Source organism: Acinonyx jubatus, chromosome C1 (genome assembly GCF_027475565.1).
Source record: "Acinonyx jubatus isolate Ajub_Pintada_27869175 chromosome C1, VMU_Ajub_asm_v1.0, whole genome shotgun sequence".
In the NCBI taxonomy this organism is placed as follows: Eukaryota; Metazoa; Chordata; class Mammalia; order Carnivora; family Felidae; genus Acinonyx; species Acinonyx jubatus.
The window spans coordinates 45,257,390-45,275,082 of record NC_069381.1 but is presented as its reverse complement, the minus strand read 5'-3'; the positions used below and the strand labels follow the sequence as shown (position 1 = coordinate 45,275,082).

General features: G+C 37.4%; 1 protein-coding gene across 9 annotated transcripts in view; it reads right to left on the bottom strand.

Moving 5' to 3' along the window:
• The window catches only part of PRKAA2 (protein kinase AMP-activated catalytic subunit alpha 2), a 77,435-nt gene that overhangs the window by 40,766 nt on the left and 18,976 nt on the right, over nucleotides 1-17,693 (bottom strand). For 3 of the 9 annotated variants that reach the window (XM_053214117.1, XM_053214116.1, XM_053214118.1), the window contains exons 1-3: nucleotides 6,842-6,860; nucleotides 5,098-5,174; nucleotides 1,714-1,855 (exon numbers count right to left, since the gene is read on the bottom strand). The exons of 1 other annotated variant lie outside the window; for it this stretch is intronic. Coding sequence is in view for 2 of the 8 variants with exons in the window: in XM_027059079.2 (XP_026914880.1) it covers nucleotides 1,714-1,855 (142 nt within the window). In the remaining 6 variants the exon portion in view is untranslated. Of the gene's footprint in view, nucleotides 1-1,713; nucleotides 1,856-5,097; nucleotides 5,175-6,833; nucleotides 6,867-17,693 lie in introns of those variants that run through there. 5 more of the 9 variants (XR_008294904.1, XM_027059079.2, XM_053214119.1 and 2 more) reach the window with 3 other exon arrangements.

Here is a 17,693-nt window from a genome sequence, read left to right as displayed (position 1 = left end):
AGCTTTGTCACAGGCAAATAATATATCTCTATAGGTTATTGAGATGTTTCTCATTAACACTGACACCCAAAGATGACTCACTAACAAAGTTTAGGCTAAATATAATGCCTGATTATAATGAACTAGCAAATAAAATCTCAAAGATATTAAAAATGATTTTTTACGGTATAGTCATATCAACAGGCATTCTCTGCAATATTATTTGAAGGAAAAAATATATATGGCCTTGGACCTCATTCTATTAATTCCACAATTAAACTAACAATGATTTGTTTTTTGAAAACCACCATTATTTGTCACGTTATACTATAGATACTATGAATTTCAATGACTTCATTCATGGTCTTATATTTAAATTGTGAATTTATTTTAGTTTCATAGTTGTGTTGAAGCTATAAGCATATGGAGTTTATTATACCTAATTCTTTGTTTCTATATACTTAAAAAACAATACACTAAAAATAATTAAGTCAAGACCAGGGATCCACAGATTTATTTTTCCCTTAAAAGGGATTTATATCATTTTGTTTTGAGAAAAACTGGAGTAAAGCATTAACAGCATGGCATCAACTACCAGCTCTGCAATTTACTGGCTATTTGACCTTGGACACACTGATGATACTCTTTAGATATGTAATTTTCCTATTTATAAACTGAAGACAAGAATACCTATCCTATAGGCTCATCAAGAGGATACAGTGAAATTATATATGTAAAATTCTCAATATAGTTCCTAGCCATTATCAGGTACTCAACAAGATTAATATTTATTTTATAAAACTCTATCCAAACTTTAAGATAAAAAATAAAGAGGGGTGCCTAGGTGGTCAGTTAAGCACCTGACTCTTGGATTCAGCTCAGGGCATGATTTCACAGTTCATGGGATCAAGCCCCATGTCAGGCTCTGCACTGGCAATGCTTACTTAGTCTGCTTGAGATTCTGTCTCCCTCTCTCTCTGCCCCTCCCCCACTCCCTCTGTGCCTCTCTCTCTCAAAATAAACTTTAGAACAATTTTTTAAGATAAAAAATAGAGACAATTATCAGTGTTTATATTACATTTTCTCAGTTAATATAAAACTGCAACTTTAAATGATTTAAAAGAATACTGTTCCATACTCAGTATCTACATTTACTATGAGTATAATCAATTTTAAATTATTTATCTTTTAATATAATTAATCAGGTTTATCAATCTCTTCATATTTGCTTATCTTTTAAATTTGTAACTTATCCTATCAAAAAAAATCCATTTGCCTCCCTAAGAGCTTTGGTATCAGTAATCACAGTAATAACTGCAGTTTTGCAAATAATATACTAGGGTGGATAATCTCTACCAGTTACTTTCTACCTTTTCCAAAAAGAAAATACTGTTATGTTAACGAAAATAGACTAGAAAAAAAATTATGAAATGACTCTAGGAATACCAAAGTCCTAAATGCCCTTTAAAGTGAATACTAGGGAAGAGTCAACTTCTAAGGCTGCATTCACCACCCGAAAACAGTAGCAATTTTGAAAAGTGACTCTTAATTATAAACTAAAAGTATACAAAAAAAGATTAATAGAGGTTAAATGAATTAATATTTGCTGAATACAAATAAAAAAAAGAATTATACTTTTATAAAAAGTTAACTAAAGATAAACAATTATTTATAAATTCATAGGAATTATTTCAGGACAGTTTCTTTTGCATTATCAGGTACAAAAATACTTACAGTTTGATAATATGAGGATGGCGAAAGAGTTTTAGATTTTGAATTTCTCGTTTTATTTTTCCAACAACATCTAAACTGCGAATCTTCTGTCTATTTAAGATTTTAACTGCCACTTTATGGCCTGTCAATTGATGTTCTCCAACTAAAGAAAAGAAAAAGGGAAAAACTTGCTGTCATAGCAACATAATCATTTATTCATGTTTCCTTCCACTGTAACCCCAAATTTCTTTACTCATATATACCACTTTTACATCTTTTATTGCATAGATCTTCAGTTTCCTTTACTTCTATTTCTTCTACTAGAGTATGCACTCCTTGAAGAAAGAAACTGTATCTTAGTCTTCTTTGTATCCTCAGTACCTAACATGGAGATGTCCTTTAAATATTTGTGGAATGGATTACTGAATTCTACATTCCTACCAAAAAAAAAAAAAAAAAAAAAAGCCAAATTTGGAACATCTTTTGGATAAAGCAGAATTATGTTTTGTTAATCTCTTTATTTCTTCATTTCTGGTTAGTGCCAGTCATTGTATTATAGAAGAATAAATAATTGCTGTAATAGATGAAAAACTTACAACTGATTTCATTACTATTTCATCAGAAAATACACATGTAGCCCTTATTTTATATATTTTTTTGTCTTTTCCATAAAACTTTCCTATTTCCCCATATTTAGTGGGATCTCTTCTTCTTTCAAACTCTCACAGTATGTTTATAAAATTCATGTATCATCATTTTAGGCTATTATAAACATTTGTGGTTCTGACATATCATATGACATGAGCTATTATAGTTCATATCCACCCCCATCTTGAGTAAGGCAGTCAGTATTCATCCAAGTCTCCCAGAAGAAATAACACAGTATTTTGTACAAAATACATGCTAAATAAATATATCTTCCATTAAATTAAACAATAATCCTTCCCCTTTCATATAACACATTCATAGTACCCAAATACTGCTCAGATTAAAAATCCCTTCATTGGAGAACAAATCTGCCTGCCCTCTTTTTCTTTCAATCACTATTCTAAATACTGACCATTCTCCTCCAAACACTTAGTCAACCCTTGACTCCTTCCAACAAATTCCCCTTTCTTTTCTTTGGGGAAAATGAAGTCTTTAGGAGAATTTCCTCTATCTTCAAGGCTTGATTATATCCACATCTCTCTTTGTTCCAGTCTCAGATGTTTTCACCTTCCTCCTGTTTAAGACTAGTATCATCAACTTGTGGTCTTGAACCCATCTTTTCTCCATTCTCCTATACTCAACCTTTTTCTTTTCTTTTTTTTTTTTTAATATTTTTTTAATGCTTATTTATTCATTTTTGAGAGAGAGAGAGAGATAGTGAGGGGAAGGGCAGAGAGGGAGGGAGACAGAGAATTCCAAGCAGGCTTCCCATTGTCAGCGCAGAACCTGATGTAGGGCTCAAACTCACAAACCATGAGATCATCATGACCTGAGCTGAAATCAAGAGTCGGATCCTTAACCGACTGAGTCACCCAGGCGCCACTCAACCTTTTTCTTTTCTAATAGCTCTTCTCTTTAGCCCATCAATATTCCATCCTGCCCCCAAATCTTCCATTTACCCTGTATCTTCCTTTAGTTTTTAACATCTGCCTCATCAAAATTTCTCAAAACAGTAGTCTACATTTACTGTCTGTTCTTCCTCCCTTTTAACCCTTCAGAAGTCACTGCTATCTGGCTTCTACCTCTATTCCTCTACTGATACAAGAGGGCCACAAAAGACCTGTTAACTATCAAGCCATGTATACTTTCCAGTTCACAGGTTACTGTACTCTCTGTTGCATTAGACAACATTGATACCTTTCCCTTTTTTGGTGTCACTTCTCTCTCCTGGTTCTCAGACCATCTCTAACTCTCAGACTGTCTCCTTTATGGCCTCACCTATTCTTTAAGGTTTAGGGTCCCCAGGTTTCTCATCTATAACCAAAGTAGATCCTTAAGTTATTTCACCCATCTCTCATAATTTTAATTACCAGCCATACGCCAAGGACTTTGCCCTCTTCTTCAAATTTCCGTATCTCAACACTAGTATTCCACGAACATCTCAAATTCAGCATGTCCAGAAGTAAACTCAGCATTCTCCTCCACTTCCTCTACCAAACCTATGTCCTCTATTTCACTTGATGGCACGCAGACTATATGCTAGAAATCAAAGAGTCAGGTGACAATATCTCCCAAGAATTTCTTGGGAGTCAAGTCAAATCATTAAAACAAATACGTTAATACTGATGGTAAAAGTAACCATGACATTTATTGCTTATTATGTACTAAGCATTATTCTAAGTGCTAACTAACCTGCTCACTCAACCCTACAACTCTATGAAGTATCATTATCCTCCAGAGTAGAGATGAGAAACCTGAGGCACAGAGAAGTTAAACAACTCATCCAAAGTGATGCAGTGTGAGGTGGCACATGTCATCTCAGGTCATCATCTCCCTTCAGTTCACAGGAAGCATGTTTAACTACACAGTTTCCCCAGTCAGAAGAATCCAAACATGAAATGGGCTGACCTACGAAGAACTGAGTTTCCTGTCACTGGAGATTATTTTTACCTTTATAACTTTCTCAGGTAGTAAATTATTATCTCAAATGCTGTGCCGGCATATAAAACAAACTGGGAGACAGCAAATCAAGTTCAAGCAATCTAACCTAATATAACATTCTAAAATTTGCTTCCAGGACCCCAGAAAAATATTATCAATTTCAGGGACTTTCTTTTATTAATTTTTTAAATTCCAGTATAATTAACATATAATGTTACATTAATTTCAGGTGTACAATACAGTGATTCAACAATTCTATAGATTCCTCAGTGCTCTTAATCCCCTTCACCTATTTCACTCATTCCCCCGGGGTCTCTCCTCTGGTAACCACCAGTTTGTTCTCTGTATTTAAGAGTTTTTTGTCTTTTTTTTCTTTGTTCATTTTTATCTTGTTTTCTTTGTTTTGTTTCTTAAATTCCACATACGAGTGAAATCATACGGTATTTCTCTTTCTCTGACTGACTTCACTTAGCATTATGTGCTCTAGAGCCATCCATATTGTTGCAAAGGGCAAGATTTCATTCTTCTTTATGGTGAAGTCAATTTCAGGGAGCTTCTTCTACTCAATTAAAACAACTTAAATGGTTTCTTAATGCCTCGGTAGGGTAGTATTACTCACTTTTGAGAATTTCATGATACCCAAACATCTGCTTGCATGGCCTAAAAAATATGTTTCTCCCCTTACATCCCAGATAGTCTCAGTGAGAGTAACCAGTGCTGCATCCCTTGCCAATACAATTGAAAAAAAGAGTTCAATTACTGCTTCCCCATTTGATAATTGAAACTACTGACTACTGAGAACATATGGGCTCTTACCAGATCAAAGAAGTAAGACCAAAGACTCTAACAGCCAAACAGATGGGTGTTTTGTTTTTTAATACCATATGCTTAAACTGAAAAACAAGGAAACCAGAAAGTGAGTGAAATCACTCAAAAAACAATTTAATGATGAAGTATTACTTCGCCAACAAATTCAATAAAGCTGCAGTATACAAAATCAATATACAAAAATCCCTTGTGTTTCTATACACTAACAATGAATTATCAGAAAGAGAAAAGAAGAAAACAAGCCCACGTACAACTGCATCAAAAGAATAAAATACCTAGGAATAAATTTGACAAGGAGGTGGAAAGATCTATACACTGAAAATTTTAAGACACTGATTAAGAGAAATGGAAGAAGACACAATAGATATACCACACTCACAGATTAGAAGAACTGATAATGTTAATAAGTCTATACTACTCAAAGCAACCTACAGATTCAATGCAATCCCTATCAAAACTCTAATGGCATTTTTCACAGAAATAGAAAAAACAATCCTAAAGTTTATATGGAACCACAAAAGACCCCAAAAAGCCAAAGCAATCTTGAGAAAGAACAAAGCTTAAAAAATCACACTTCCCAATTCCAACTATATTACAAAGCTCCAGTAATCAAAACAGTCTAATATTGGCATAAAAACACATAGATCAACAGAATAGGATATAGAACCCAGAAATAAACTTTTGCATACATGGTCAATTGGTTTACAACACAGGAGTCAAGAATATACAATGGAGAAAGGATAGTGTCTTCAATAAATGGTGCTAGGAAAACTGGATAGCCACATATAAAAGAATGAAACTAGAACCCTATCTTACGCATTATGTACAAATCAACTCAAAATAGATTAAAGACTTAAATTTAATACCTGAAACCATAAAACTTCTAGAAGAAAACATAGGTGGTAAGCTCCTCAAGATAAGTCTTGATAATGATTTTTTGGATTTGACAAAAAAAGCAAAGACAACAAAAACAAAAATGAACAAGTGGGACTACATCAAACTAAAAAGGTTTTCAACAGAAAAGGAAACAAAATGAAATGACAACCTACAGAATGGGAGAAAATATCCACAAATCATACATCTGACAAGGGATTGATATTCAAAATATATAAAGAACTCAATTCAATGGCAAAAACAAAAAACACTTGATTAAAAAGTGGACAGAAGAACTAAATAAACATTTTCCCAAAGACGACATACAAATGGCCAACAAATCCATGAAAAAGTGCTCAACATCAATAATCATCAGGGAAATGCAAATCAAAAACACCATGTGTATCACCTCACACCTGCTTGAACTGCTGTCACCACAAACACAAGAGATAAATGTTGCCAAGGATGTGGGAAAAGAGGGAACCCTGTGCACTGTTGGTAGGAATATAAATTGGTGCAGCTATTATAAAAAACAGTATGTAGCTTCCTTAAAAAATTCATAGAACTACCATGTCATCCAGCAATCCCATTTCTGAGTATATAGTAAAATGTGTGTGTGTGTGTGTGTGTGTGTGTGTGTGTGTATATATATATATATATATAGATATAGATATAGATATATTTATTTATAGATGTATATATATTTATTTATATATATAGTAAAATATTTATTTATTTATTTATTTACAGACGTATCTGCACTTCCACATTCACTGCAGCATTATTCACAACAGCCAAGACATGGAAACCACCTAGGTATCTGTCAACAAATGAATAAAGATGATACATACACACATACATGTGTCATTCAGCCATGAGAAAGAAGGAAATCCTGTTTGTGACATAGATGGACTTTGAGGCATTATGCTAAGTAAATTAGGCTAGTTAAAGACAAATACTGCACTGTATCACTTATCTGTAGAATCTAAAAAAAAAAGGTCAAACTTGTAGAAAAGTGGTTGCCAAGGGCTGGGAGATAGAGCTTAGTAAAAGTGTACAAACTTTCACCTACGAGATGAATACAAAGGTGCCTGCGTGGTTCAGTCAGTTGAGTGTCCGACTCTTGATTTTTGGCTCAGGTCATGATCTCCTGGTTCATGAGTTCGAGCCCCACATCCAGCTCTGCACTGATAATGCCAGTCTGCTTGGGATTCTCTCTCTGCCCCTCCCCCCACTTGTACCCATGCTCTCTCTCTCTCACTCTCAAAATAAATAAACTTTAAAGAAAAAAGAGTCTGAGATTGGGGGGGAGGAAGATGGCAGCGAAGGAGGACGATGGGCTCACCGCGTCCTGCTGATCGCTTAGATTCCACCCACATCTGCCTAATTTACCCCGATAACCACCAGAAGACTAGCAGAACAGACTCTGGAGCCAAGTGTAGACGAGAGGCCCACAGAACAGGGTAGGAAGGGCGGAGAGGTGGTGCGTGCTACACGGACTGGCAGGAGGGAGCCGGGGCGGTGGAGGGGCAGCCAGCCCACCAGGCAAGGCAGAGTCCCCGAGTCTGGCTTGCAAAAGCGGAAGGGCCAGACAGAGCATGTTCTGACACCCAGTGGGACTTAACATCTGGAATGTTATAATTCAACAGCTCTACTCGGAGAGCGGGAGGGAGAGTTGTTGAGCCCCAGAGGACAGAGCTCAGCTTGGCGGGGAACAAAGGCGCTGGGAAGTGCCATCTCCCTCGCCCATCCCCCAGCCAAAATCCCAAAGGGAGCCAGTTCCCCTCATGGAACTTGTTTGCACCCCACAAACACCCAACGCTGTGCTTCTGTGGATCCATCCCTCCAACGGGTCTGCCTCCCTCCCGGTGCCACAGGGCCCCTCCCAAAGTGGACCACCGAAGGCAAAGCCAGCTGAGCCTGCCCCTCCCGCCCCTGTGCACTTTGCGGATCCACCCTGGATAATCCGCCAGATCCCATCGAAGCAGCACCACAAGCCTGGCAGTGTGCAAGTAGCCCAGGTAGAGGCCACACCACTCCACAGTGAGTCCTGCCCCTGGGAGAGGGGAAGATAAGGTACACACCAGTCTGACTGTGGTCCCTGGGTGGGCTGGGGGCAGACATCAGGTCTGACTGCGGCCCCGCCCACCAACGCAAGTTACTCCAGACAGCACAGAGGAAGAGCCCTGCAGTTCCCCGCCACTCCAGGGACTATCCAAAATGATGAAACGGAGGAATTCTCCTCAAAAGAAACTCCAGGAAGTAGCGACAGCTAACGATCTGATCAAAAACGATTTAAGCAATATAGCAGAAAATGAATTTAAACTAATAGTCAGAAAATTAATCGCTGGGCTTGAAAAAAACTATAGAGGACAACAGAGAATCTATTGCTACAGAGATCAAGGGACAAAGAAACAGTCAGGAGGAGCTAAAAAATTTTATAAATGAGCTGCAAAATAAAAGGGAGGTGAACACAACTCAGATTGAAGAGGCAGAGGAGAGAATAGGTGAACTAGAAGATAAAATTATGGAAAAAGAGGAAGCTGAGTAAAAGAGAAAAAAATCCAGGAGTATGAGGGGAGAATTAGAGAACTAAGTGATGCGATAAAACACAATAACATATGCATAATTGGGATTCCAGAGGAGAAAGAGAGAGGGAAAGGTGCTGAGGGTGTACTTGAAGAAATCATAGCTGAGAACTTCCCTGAACTGGGGAAGGAAAAGGGCATTGAAATCCAAGAGGCACAGAGAACTCCCTTCAGACGTAACTTGAATCGATCTTCTGCACAACATATCGTGCCAGTGAAACTGGCAAAATACAAGGATAAAGAGAATTCTGAAAGCAGCTAGGGATAAACATGCTCTAACATATAAAGGGAGACCGATAAGACTTGTGACGGATCTCTCTACTGAAACTTGGCAGGCCAGAAAGGAATGGCAGGAAATCTTCAATGTGATGAACAGAAAAAAATATGCAGCCAAGAATCCTTTATCCAGCAAGTCTGTCATTTAGAATAGGAGGAGAGATAAAGGTCTTCCCAAACATACAAAAACTGAAGGAATTCATCACCACTAAACCAGCCCTACAAGAGATCCTAAGGGAGATCCTGTGAGACAAAGTACCAGAGACATCACTGCAAGCATGAAACCTACAGATATATCACAATGACTCTAAACCCATATCTTTCAATAATAACACTGAATGTAAATGGACTAAAAGCCCCAACCAAAAGACACAGGGTATCAGAATGGATAAAAAAAACAAGACCCATCTATTTGCTGTCTACAAGAGACTCATTTTAGACCTGAGGACACCTTCAGATTGAAAGGGAGGGAACGGAGAACTATCTATCATGCTACTGGAAGTCAAAAGAAAGCTGGAGTAGCCATACTTTTATCAGGCAAACTAGACTTCAAATTAAAGGCTGTAACAAGAGATGAAGAAGGGCATTATATAATCATTACAGGGTCTATCCATCAGGAGGAGCTAACAATTATAAACGTCTATGCACCGAATACAGGAGCCCCCAAATATATAAAACAATTTATCACAAACATAAGCAACCTTATTGATAAGAATGTGGTAATTGCAGGGGACTTTAATACTCCACTTACAACATTGGATAGATCATCTAGACACAGGATCAATAAAGAAACAAGGGCCCTGAATGATACACTGGATCAGATGGACTTGATAGATATATTTAGAGCTGTGCATCCCAAAGCAACAGAATATACTTTCTTCTCAAGTGCACATGGTACATTCTCCAAGACAGATCACATACTGGGCCACAAAAGAGCCCTTCATAAGTATACAAGAATTGAGATCATACCATGCATACTTTCAGACCACAATGTGATGAAGCTTCAAATCAACCACAAGAAAAAGTCTGGAAAACCTCCAAAAGCATGGAGGTTAAAGAACACCCTACTAAAGAATGAATGGGTCAACCAGGCAATTAGAGAAGAAATTAAAAAAATATGGAAACAAATGAAAATGAAAATACAATAATCCAAATGCTTTGGGATGCAGCAAAGGCAGTCCTGAGAGGAAAATACATTGCAATCCAGGCCTATCTCAAGAAACAAGAAAAATCCCAAATACAAAATCTAACAGCACACCTAAAGGAAATAGAAGCAGAACAGCAAAGACACCCCAAATCCAGCAGAAGAAGAGAAATAATAAAGATCAGAGCAGAAATAAACAATATAGAATCTAAAAAACTGTAGAGCAGATCAATGAAACCAAGAGTTGGTTTTTTGAAAAAATAAACAAAATTGAAAAACCTCCAGCAAGGCTTCTCAAAAAGGGAGATGACCCAAATAGATAAAATCATGAATGAAAATGGAATTATTACAACCAGTCCCTCAGAAATACAAGCAATTATCAGGGAATACTATGAAAAATTATATGCCAACAAACTGGACAACCCGGAAGAAATGGACAAATTCCTAAACACCCACACACTTCCAAAACTCAAACAGGAAGAAATAGAAAGCTTGAACAGACCCATAACCAGTGAAGAAATTGAATCAGTTATCAAAAATCTCCCAACAAATAAGAGTCCAGGACCAGATGGCTTCCCAGGGGTATTCTACCAGACATTTAAAGCAGAGATAATACCTATCCTTCTCAAGCTATTCCAAAAAATAGGGAAGGAAAACTTCCAGACTCATTCTATGAAGCCAGCATTACTTTGATTCCTAAACCAGACAGAGACCCAGTAAAAAAAGAGAACAGGCCAATATCCCTGATGAATACAGATGCAAAAATTCTCAATGAGATACTAGTAAATCGAATTCAAAAGCATATAAAAAGAATTATTCACCATGATCAAGTGGGATTCATTCCTGGAATGCAGGGCTGGTTCAACATTCACAAATCAATCAATGTGATACGTCACATTAATAAAAGATAAGAACCATATGATCCTGTCAATTGATGCAGAAAAAGCATTTGACAAAATTCAGCATCCTTTCTTAATAAAAACCCTTGAGAAAGTTGGGATAGAAGCAACATACTTACACATCATAAAAGCCATTTATGAAAAGCCCAAGCTAATATTATCCTCAATGGGGAAAAACTGAGAGCTTTCTCCCTGAGATCAGGAACACGACAGGGATGTCCACTCTCACCGCTATTGTTTAACATAGCGTTGGAGGTTCTAGCATCAGCAATCAGACAACAAAAGGAAATCAAAGGCATCCAAATTGGCAAAGACGAAGTTAAGCTTTCACTTTTTGCAGATGACATGATATTATACATGGAAAACCCGATAGACTCCACCATGAATTCTGCAAAGTCGCAGGATACAAAATCAATGTACAGAAATCAGTTGCATTCTTATACACTAAAAATGAAGCAACAGAAAGACAACTAAAGAAACTGATCCCATTCACAATTGCACCAAGAAGCATAAAATACCTAGGAATAAACCTGACCAAAGATGTAAAAAATCTGTATGCTGAAAACTATAGAAAGCTTATGAAGGAAATTGAAGAAGATATAAAGAAATGGAAAAACATTCCATGCTCATGGACTGGAAGAATAAATATTGTTAAAATGTAAATACTACCCAAAGCTACCTACACATTCAATGCAATCCCAATCAAAATTGCACCAGCATTCTTCTCGAAGCTATAACAAGCAATCCTAAAATTGTACGGAACCACAAAAGGCCCCGAATAGCCAAAGTAATTTTGAAGAAGACCAAAGCAGGAGGCATCACAATCCCAGACTTTAGCCTCTACTACAAAGCTGTAATCATCAAGACAGCATGGTATTGGCACAAAAACAGACACATAGACCAATGGAATAGAATAGAAACCCCAGAACTAGACCCACAAAAGTATGACCAACTAATCTTTGACAAAGCAGAAAAGAATATCCAATGGAAAAAAGACAGTCTCTTTAACAAATGGTGCTGGGAGAAGTGGACAAAAACATGCAGAAGGATGAAACTAGACCACCTTGTTACACCATTCACAAAAACAAACTCAAAGTGGATAAAGGACCTGAATATGAGACAGGAAACCATCAAAACCATAGAGGAGAAAGCAGGGAAAAACCTCTCTGACCTCAGCCACAGCAATTTCTTACTTGACACATCCCCAAAGGCAAAGGAATTAAAAGCAAAAATGAACTATTGGGACCTCATGAAGATAAAAACCTTCTGCACAGCAAAGGAAACAATCAACAAAACTAAAAGGCAACCAAAGCAATGGGAAAGGACATCTGCAAATGACATATCGGACAAAGGGCTAGTATCCAAAATCTATAAAGAGCTCACCAAACTCCACACCCGAGAAACAAATAATCCAGTGAAGAAATGGGCAGAAAACATGAATAGACACTTCTCTAAAGGAGACATCCAGATGGCCAACAGGCACATGAGAAGATGCTCAACGTCGCTCCTCATGAGGGAAATACAAATCAAAACCACACTCAGGTATCACCTCACGCCAGTCAGAGTGGCTAAAATGAACAAAACAGGAGACTATAGATGCTGGAGAGGATGTGGAGGAATGGAAACCCTCTTGCACTGTTGGTGGGAATGCAAACTGGTGCAGCCGCTCTGGAAAAGAGTGTGGAGGTTTCTCAAAAAATTAAAAATAGACCTACCCTATGACCCAGCAGTAGCACTGCTAGGAATTTACCCAAGGGATACAGGAGTATTGGTGCATAGGGGCACTTGTACCCCAATGTTTATAGCAGCACTCTCAACAATAGCCAAATTATGGAAAGAGCCTAAATGTCCATCAACTGATGAATGGATAAAGAAATTGTGGTTTATATACACAATGGAGTACTACGTGGCAATGAGAAAGAATGAAAGATGGCCTTTTGTAGCAACATGGATGGAACTGGAGAGTGCTATGCTAAGTGAAATAAGTCATACAGAGAAGGACAGATTCCATATGTTTTCACCCCGTGTGGATCCTGAGAAACTTAACACAAGACCATGGGGGAGGGGAAGAAAAAAAATGGTTAGAGAGGGAGGAAGCCAAACCATAAGAGACTCCTAAAAACTGAGAACTGGGGGTTTATGGGGGGTGAGAGGGGGATGATGGGTATTGAGGGCACCTGTTGGGATGAGCACTGGGTGTTGTATAGAAACCAATTTCTATACAATAATGACAATAAATTTCATAATAAAAAAAAGAGAGAAAAGAAAAAAGAGTCAAGTTCATCGAGGGTGCCTGGCAGGCTCAGTCAGTGGAGCATGAGACTCTTGATCTTGGGGTTATGAGCTCAAGCCCCACTTTGGGTGTGGAGATTGCTAAAAATAAAATCTAAAAAAAAAAAAAAAGGCAAATGCATTGAGATTGCCTCTTCTTTTTCCTGAACTAAATCAGCCCCTATTGCCTAATAACTTAAGTGAATTAGTACTTAGTAATAACTAATTAAATCCAAGTTATCTCATAATCATATTCCATCTGAAAGCCAAATGAATATTCCTAAAAATCTTTTAAGAAAAACAGATTTAAGACCAAGAATTTCTTCTGTATTAGGACTATAGAGTAATTGAAAGGAAAGGATTGGGTTCATCAGTTTTATTTCCATGCATTTATTCAATCTAAAAACATGTACTGACTACTTCCCACATGTGAGGACTATGTTGATCAAAGGAGACATGAAAAGAGAGGAGTAACAGGACTTCCAATTTTAGCAGAGGGGAAAAAAAAGCAATAAAGGAGCTAAAATAAATTCTTTATGGTATTAAACCTGTCTGCAGACTGTTAGGGATACCTTCTTTGTAAATGGAGAGCACAGATAAGAAAAACCATCAAAAAACATCAGGGATGGACGAATTTGCCACAATGTATCATGTATACAAAGTAAATATCAAGATCAATACAAGCAAGGGATGTCTATCCATGGAATGAATCCCTACTATGGTAAGCACTAAACACTTGAGACGTAAGCGGTGAACAAACTAGTTCTGTCATACCGCTCGCTAGCTCTCCCAGTATTTATTCCACCCTTCCATCCCAGACAGAAAGACTCCCAAATTACACTTGAGCACATGGCTACCCAGAGTACAGACCACATCCTAGCCTCTTTTGTTACTAGATGTGGTCATATCACTACGTTCTGATCAACAACACATTAGAAGAAATCTCCTGAACAAGCTTCTTCATCCCTTCCTCCGTCATAAAGCCTGGAATTCCAAAGTCACCATCTTGTACCTTGAAGACAGGGTTAGTTAGGCAGGTGGGAGCAACAGAAAAGAGAAGCTCATGCTTTTGATGCTACTGGGCACAACAACAGTCTGAACCACCTGCTCAGACTGTTACAAGAGAGCAAAATACTATCTTAAGTCACTGTTGTTTTGAAGATGTCTGCCATTCACAGGTGAATCTACTTAATTCACTATTATTTCACTATTACTTCAAATTTCCAATTCTGCCAAACTACCACCAATGAACTAATGGAAATAAATTATTTTATAGCCCATAAAATTTCTCGGATTAAAGAGTTCAACAAACTTACCACTCGTTAGTGTTCTATTTTGCTTTTTCTACATTATCGCCAAACTACACAAAATACTTTGTAAAGCTATGGAATTTTATGAGAAAAAAAACCATACTTACACTATGCTTTCTAGGATTTTATATTTGATAAGGTGAAGAGCTGTTATACAGAAGAATGAAACTGATTTATATCATTTGAGAAGCAGAACTGGGAATAACTGATAGAAATTCTTTCAATGAACAGTCACCTGCTGTAGGAATCCTCTCCACACCTCCCTTTTTCACCACTCCAGTCTATACTGAAAATTTCCCATTTAATATAACTATACCCTAACTATACCTTTATCTCCTTTTTAAAGTCATTTTATTGAAGTTTAAAATTTACTCCTCTTAAATATAGAGAGTACTATGAATTTTAAATACATTATAGTACTACGAGTTACACATGCATGGTCATGTAACTATCACTAAAATCAAATGTAGCTCATTTCTATCATCATGTAAAAATTCCACTACAACCTTTTGCAGTCAGTCCCTCTCTCCACCCCGATCTCTCCCAACTACTGATCTGTTTTCTGTTACAACAGTACTTTTCACACTATTCTATAAATAAAACCATACAGTATGTAATCTTTCGACTCTGGCTTCTTATGCTCTAATGCTTTTGAGACTCATCCATTTTTTTAAATTTTTTCTTTTGCATATACCAGTAGTTTATTCCATTTTATTGTTGAGTGATATTCCATTGTATGTATATTGTACAATTTGTTTATCCATTCACCAGGTGATGGCCATATGGGTAGTTTCCAGTTTTGGGAGATTATGAAATAAGTCAGCTATTTGTGTGTTTGTGGTGAGGATGGGTGGGTGGGGCCAATGTGTCTTCATTTCTTTGGGGTAGATTTCTAGGTACTGGATTGCTGGGCTGTATGGTAAGATTTTATTTAAACTGTTTCCCAGCATTATATACCATTTTGTGTTCTCACCAGTAGTATATAAGGTGCCTCACTCAGCTGGATGAGCACTGACTCTTGATTTTGGCTCAGGTCACGATCCCAGGATCGTGGTATTAAGCCCTTTATCAGGTTCTGCACTGAGCGTTGAACCTACTTAAGATCTTCTCTCTCGGTGTGGCTGGGTGGCTCAGTTGGTTAAGCATCCAATTTCAGCTCAGGTCATGATCTCTTGGCTCCTGAGTTCGAGCCCCACAATGGGTTCTGTGCTAACAGCTCAGAACCTAGAGCCTGCTTCTGATTCTCTCTCTCTCTCTCTCTCTCTCTCTCTCTCTCTCTCTGACACTCCTGTGCGTGCTCACGTGCTCTGTCAAAAATAACAACCTTAAAAAAAATTTTTTTAAGATTTTTTTTTCTCTCTCTCCATCACCCCCCTGCTCACACTCTTTCACTAAAAAAGAGTTCTAGTTCATTCTTTACAGCATTTGGCTTGTCAGCATTTTCTTTTTTAATTTCACCCATTTCACTAGATGTGTAGTGACATCTCCTAATTTGCATTTCCCTAATGATTAGTGATGTTGAGCATCTTTTCATGTGTTTATCAGACATCTGTATCTTATTTAATGATTTGCCTGTTGAAATCTTTTGTCAATTTTTTATTTTTTACATTTTATTTTTGTCAATTTTTCATTCTACAAGGTCAGCATTACCTTCATTCCAAAACCAAAGACCCCACTAAAATGGAAAACTATAGACCCATTTCCCTGATGAACACGGATGCAAAAATTCTCAACAAAATACCAGCAAACCAGATCCAACTACGTTAAAAGAATTATTCACCACAATCAAGTGGAATTTATTCTTGGGATACAGGGCTGGTTCAATATCTGCAAATCAATCAATGTTACATCACATTAATAAAAGAAAGGATAAGAACCATATGGTCCTCTCAATAGATGCAGAGAGAGCATTTGACAAAATACGACATCCTTTTTTATAAAGATCCTCAAGAAAGTGGGGACAAAAGGACCATACCTCAAGATCATAAAAGCCATATACGAAAGACCCACCGCTAAAATCACCCTCAATGGGGAAAACTGAGAGCTTGCCCCCTAAGGTCAGGAACACAACAGGGATGTCCACTCTCACCACTGTTATTCAGCATAGTGTTAGACGTCCTACCCTCAGCAATCAGGCAGAAAGAAACAAAGGCATCCAAATCAGCAAGGAGAAAGTCAAAATTTCACTCTTTGCAGATGACATGACACTCTATGTGTAAAACCCAAAGGACTCCACCAAAAAGCTGCTAGAACAAATACATGAATTCAACAAAGTCACAGGATATAAAATCAATGTACAGAATCTGGTTGCATTTCTGTACACCAACAATGGAGCAGCAGAAAGAAAAATCAAGGAATCAATCCCATTTACGATTACACCAAAAACCTATGAATAAACCTAACCAAAGAGGTGAAAAGTCTATTCAATGAAAACTATAGAAAGCTTATTAAAGAAATTGAAGACGACACAAAAAAAATGGAAAACGTCCCATGCTCATGGGTCAGAAGAACAACTATTATTCAAGGTGAGACCTTGAAATTGGACCTACGTTTAAGGAGCAAGGGTGGAAAGTTGGGAATACATTATTAAATACTTCCGTAGCAAGGAAGATTAGTTATGAACACTCTCCAGTTGCAGACAAAGCAAGATGACTTAAATAAAAAGCAAAGGGGAAGATTCAAGAACTTTTAACAATGGTGTTGGACAGAAGTTCTGGGAGACAGATCAAATTACGGTACCACACAAAATGAACGTTCCACTGATACTAGGAAGCTAGAACCTATCCTAGTATGCTCTGTACTTAGTTGGAAAACTGGAATGAGGAGATAATCTGAATGACTTATATAATGGCAGAGGCTTCACTTAGTTTCATAGATACCCATATAGTATTTATGTAATACATATTTTGGCATATACCTACCTTTCCAGTATCATCTTTCACCATTCCCTCACCTCAAATGTTATAAATTAGTCATTTAGAGCTATTTTGAATTCCCCATCAAGCTGTGCTTTCTCTCATTTCCAGGGCTAACATATGTTTAGCTCATGATAAGCATTTAGTAAATTTCAGTGGAATTTTATTGAGTATAATAAATGAATGCAGTGAAACATGTGAACCCTTTGTGTCCCCAGTCACCAATCTCCAATGTTTCACCTGTCCAAGTTTCATTTGTCTTTAAGGTTCACTTCAAGCACTATTCCAGCAAACATTCCCTAAACACC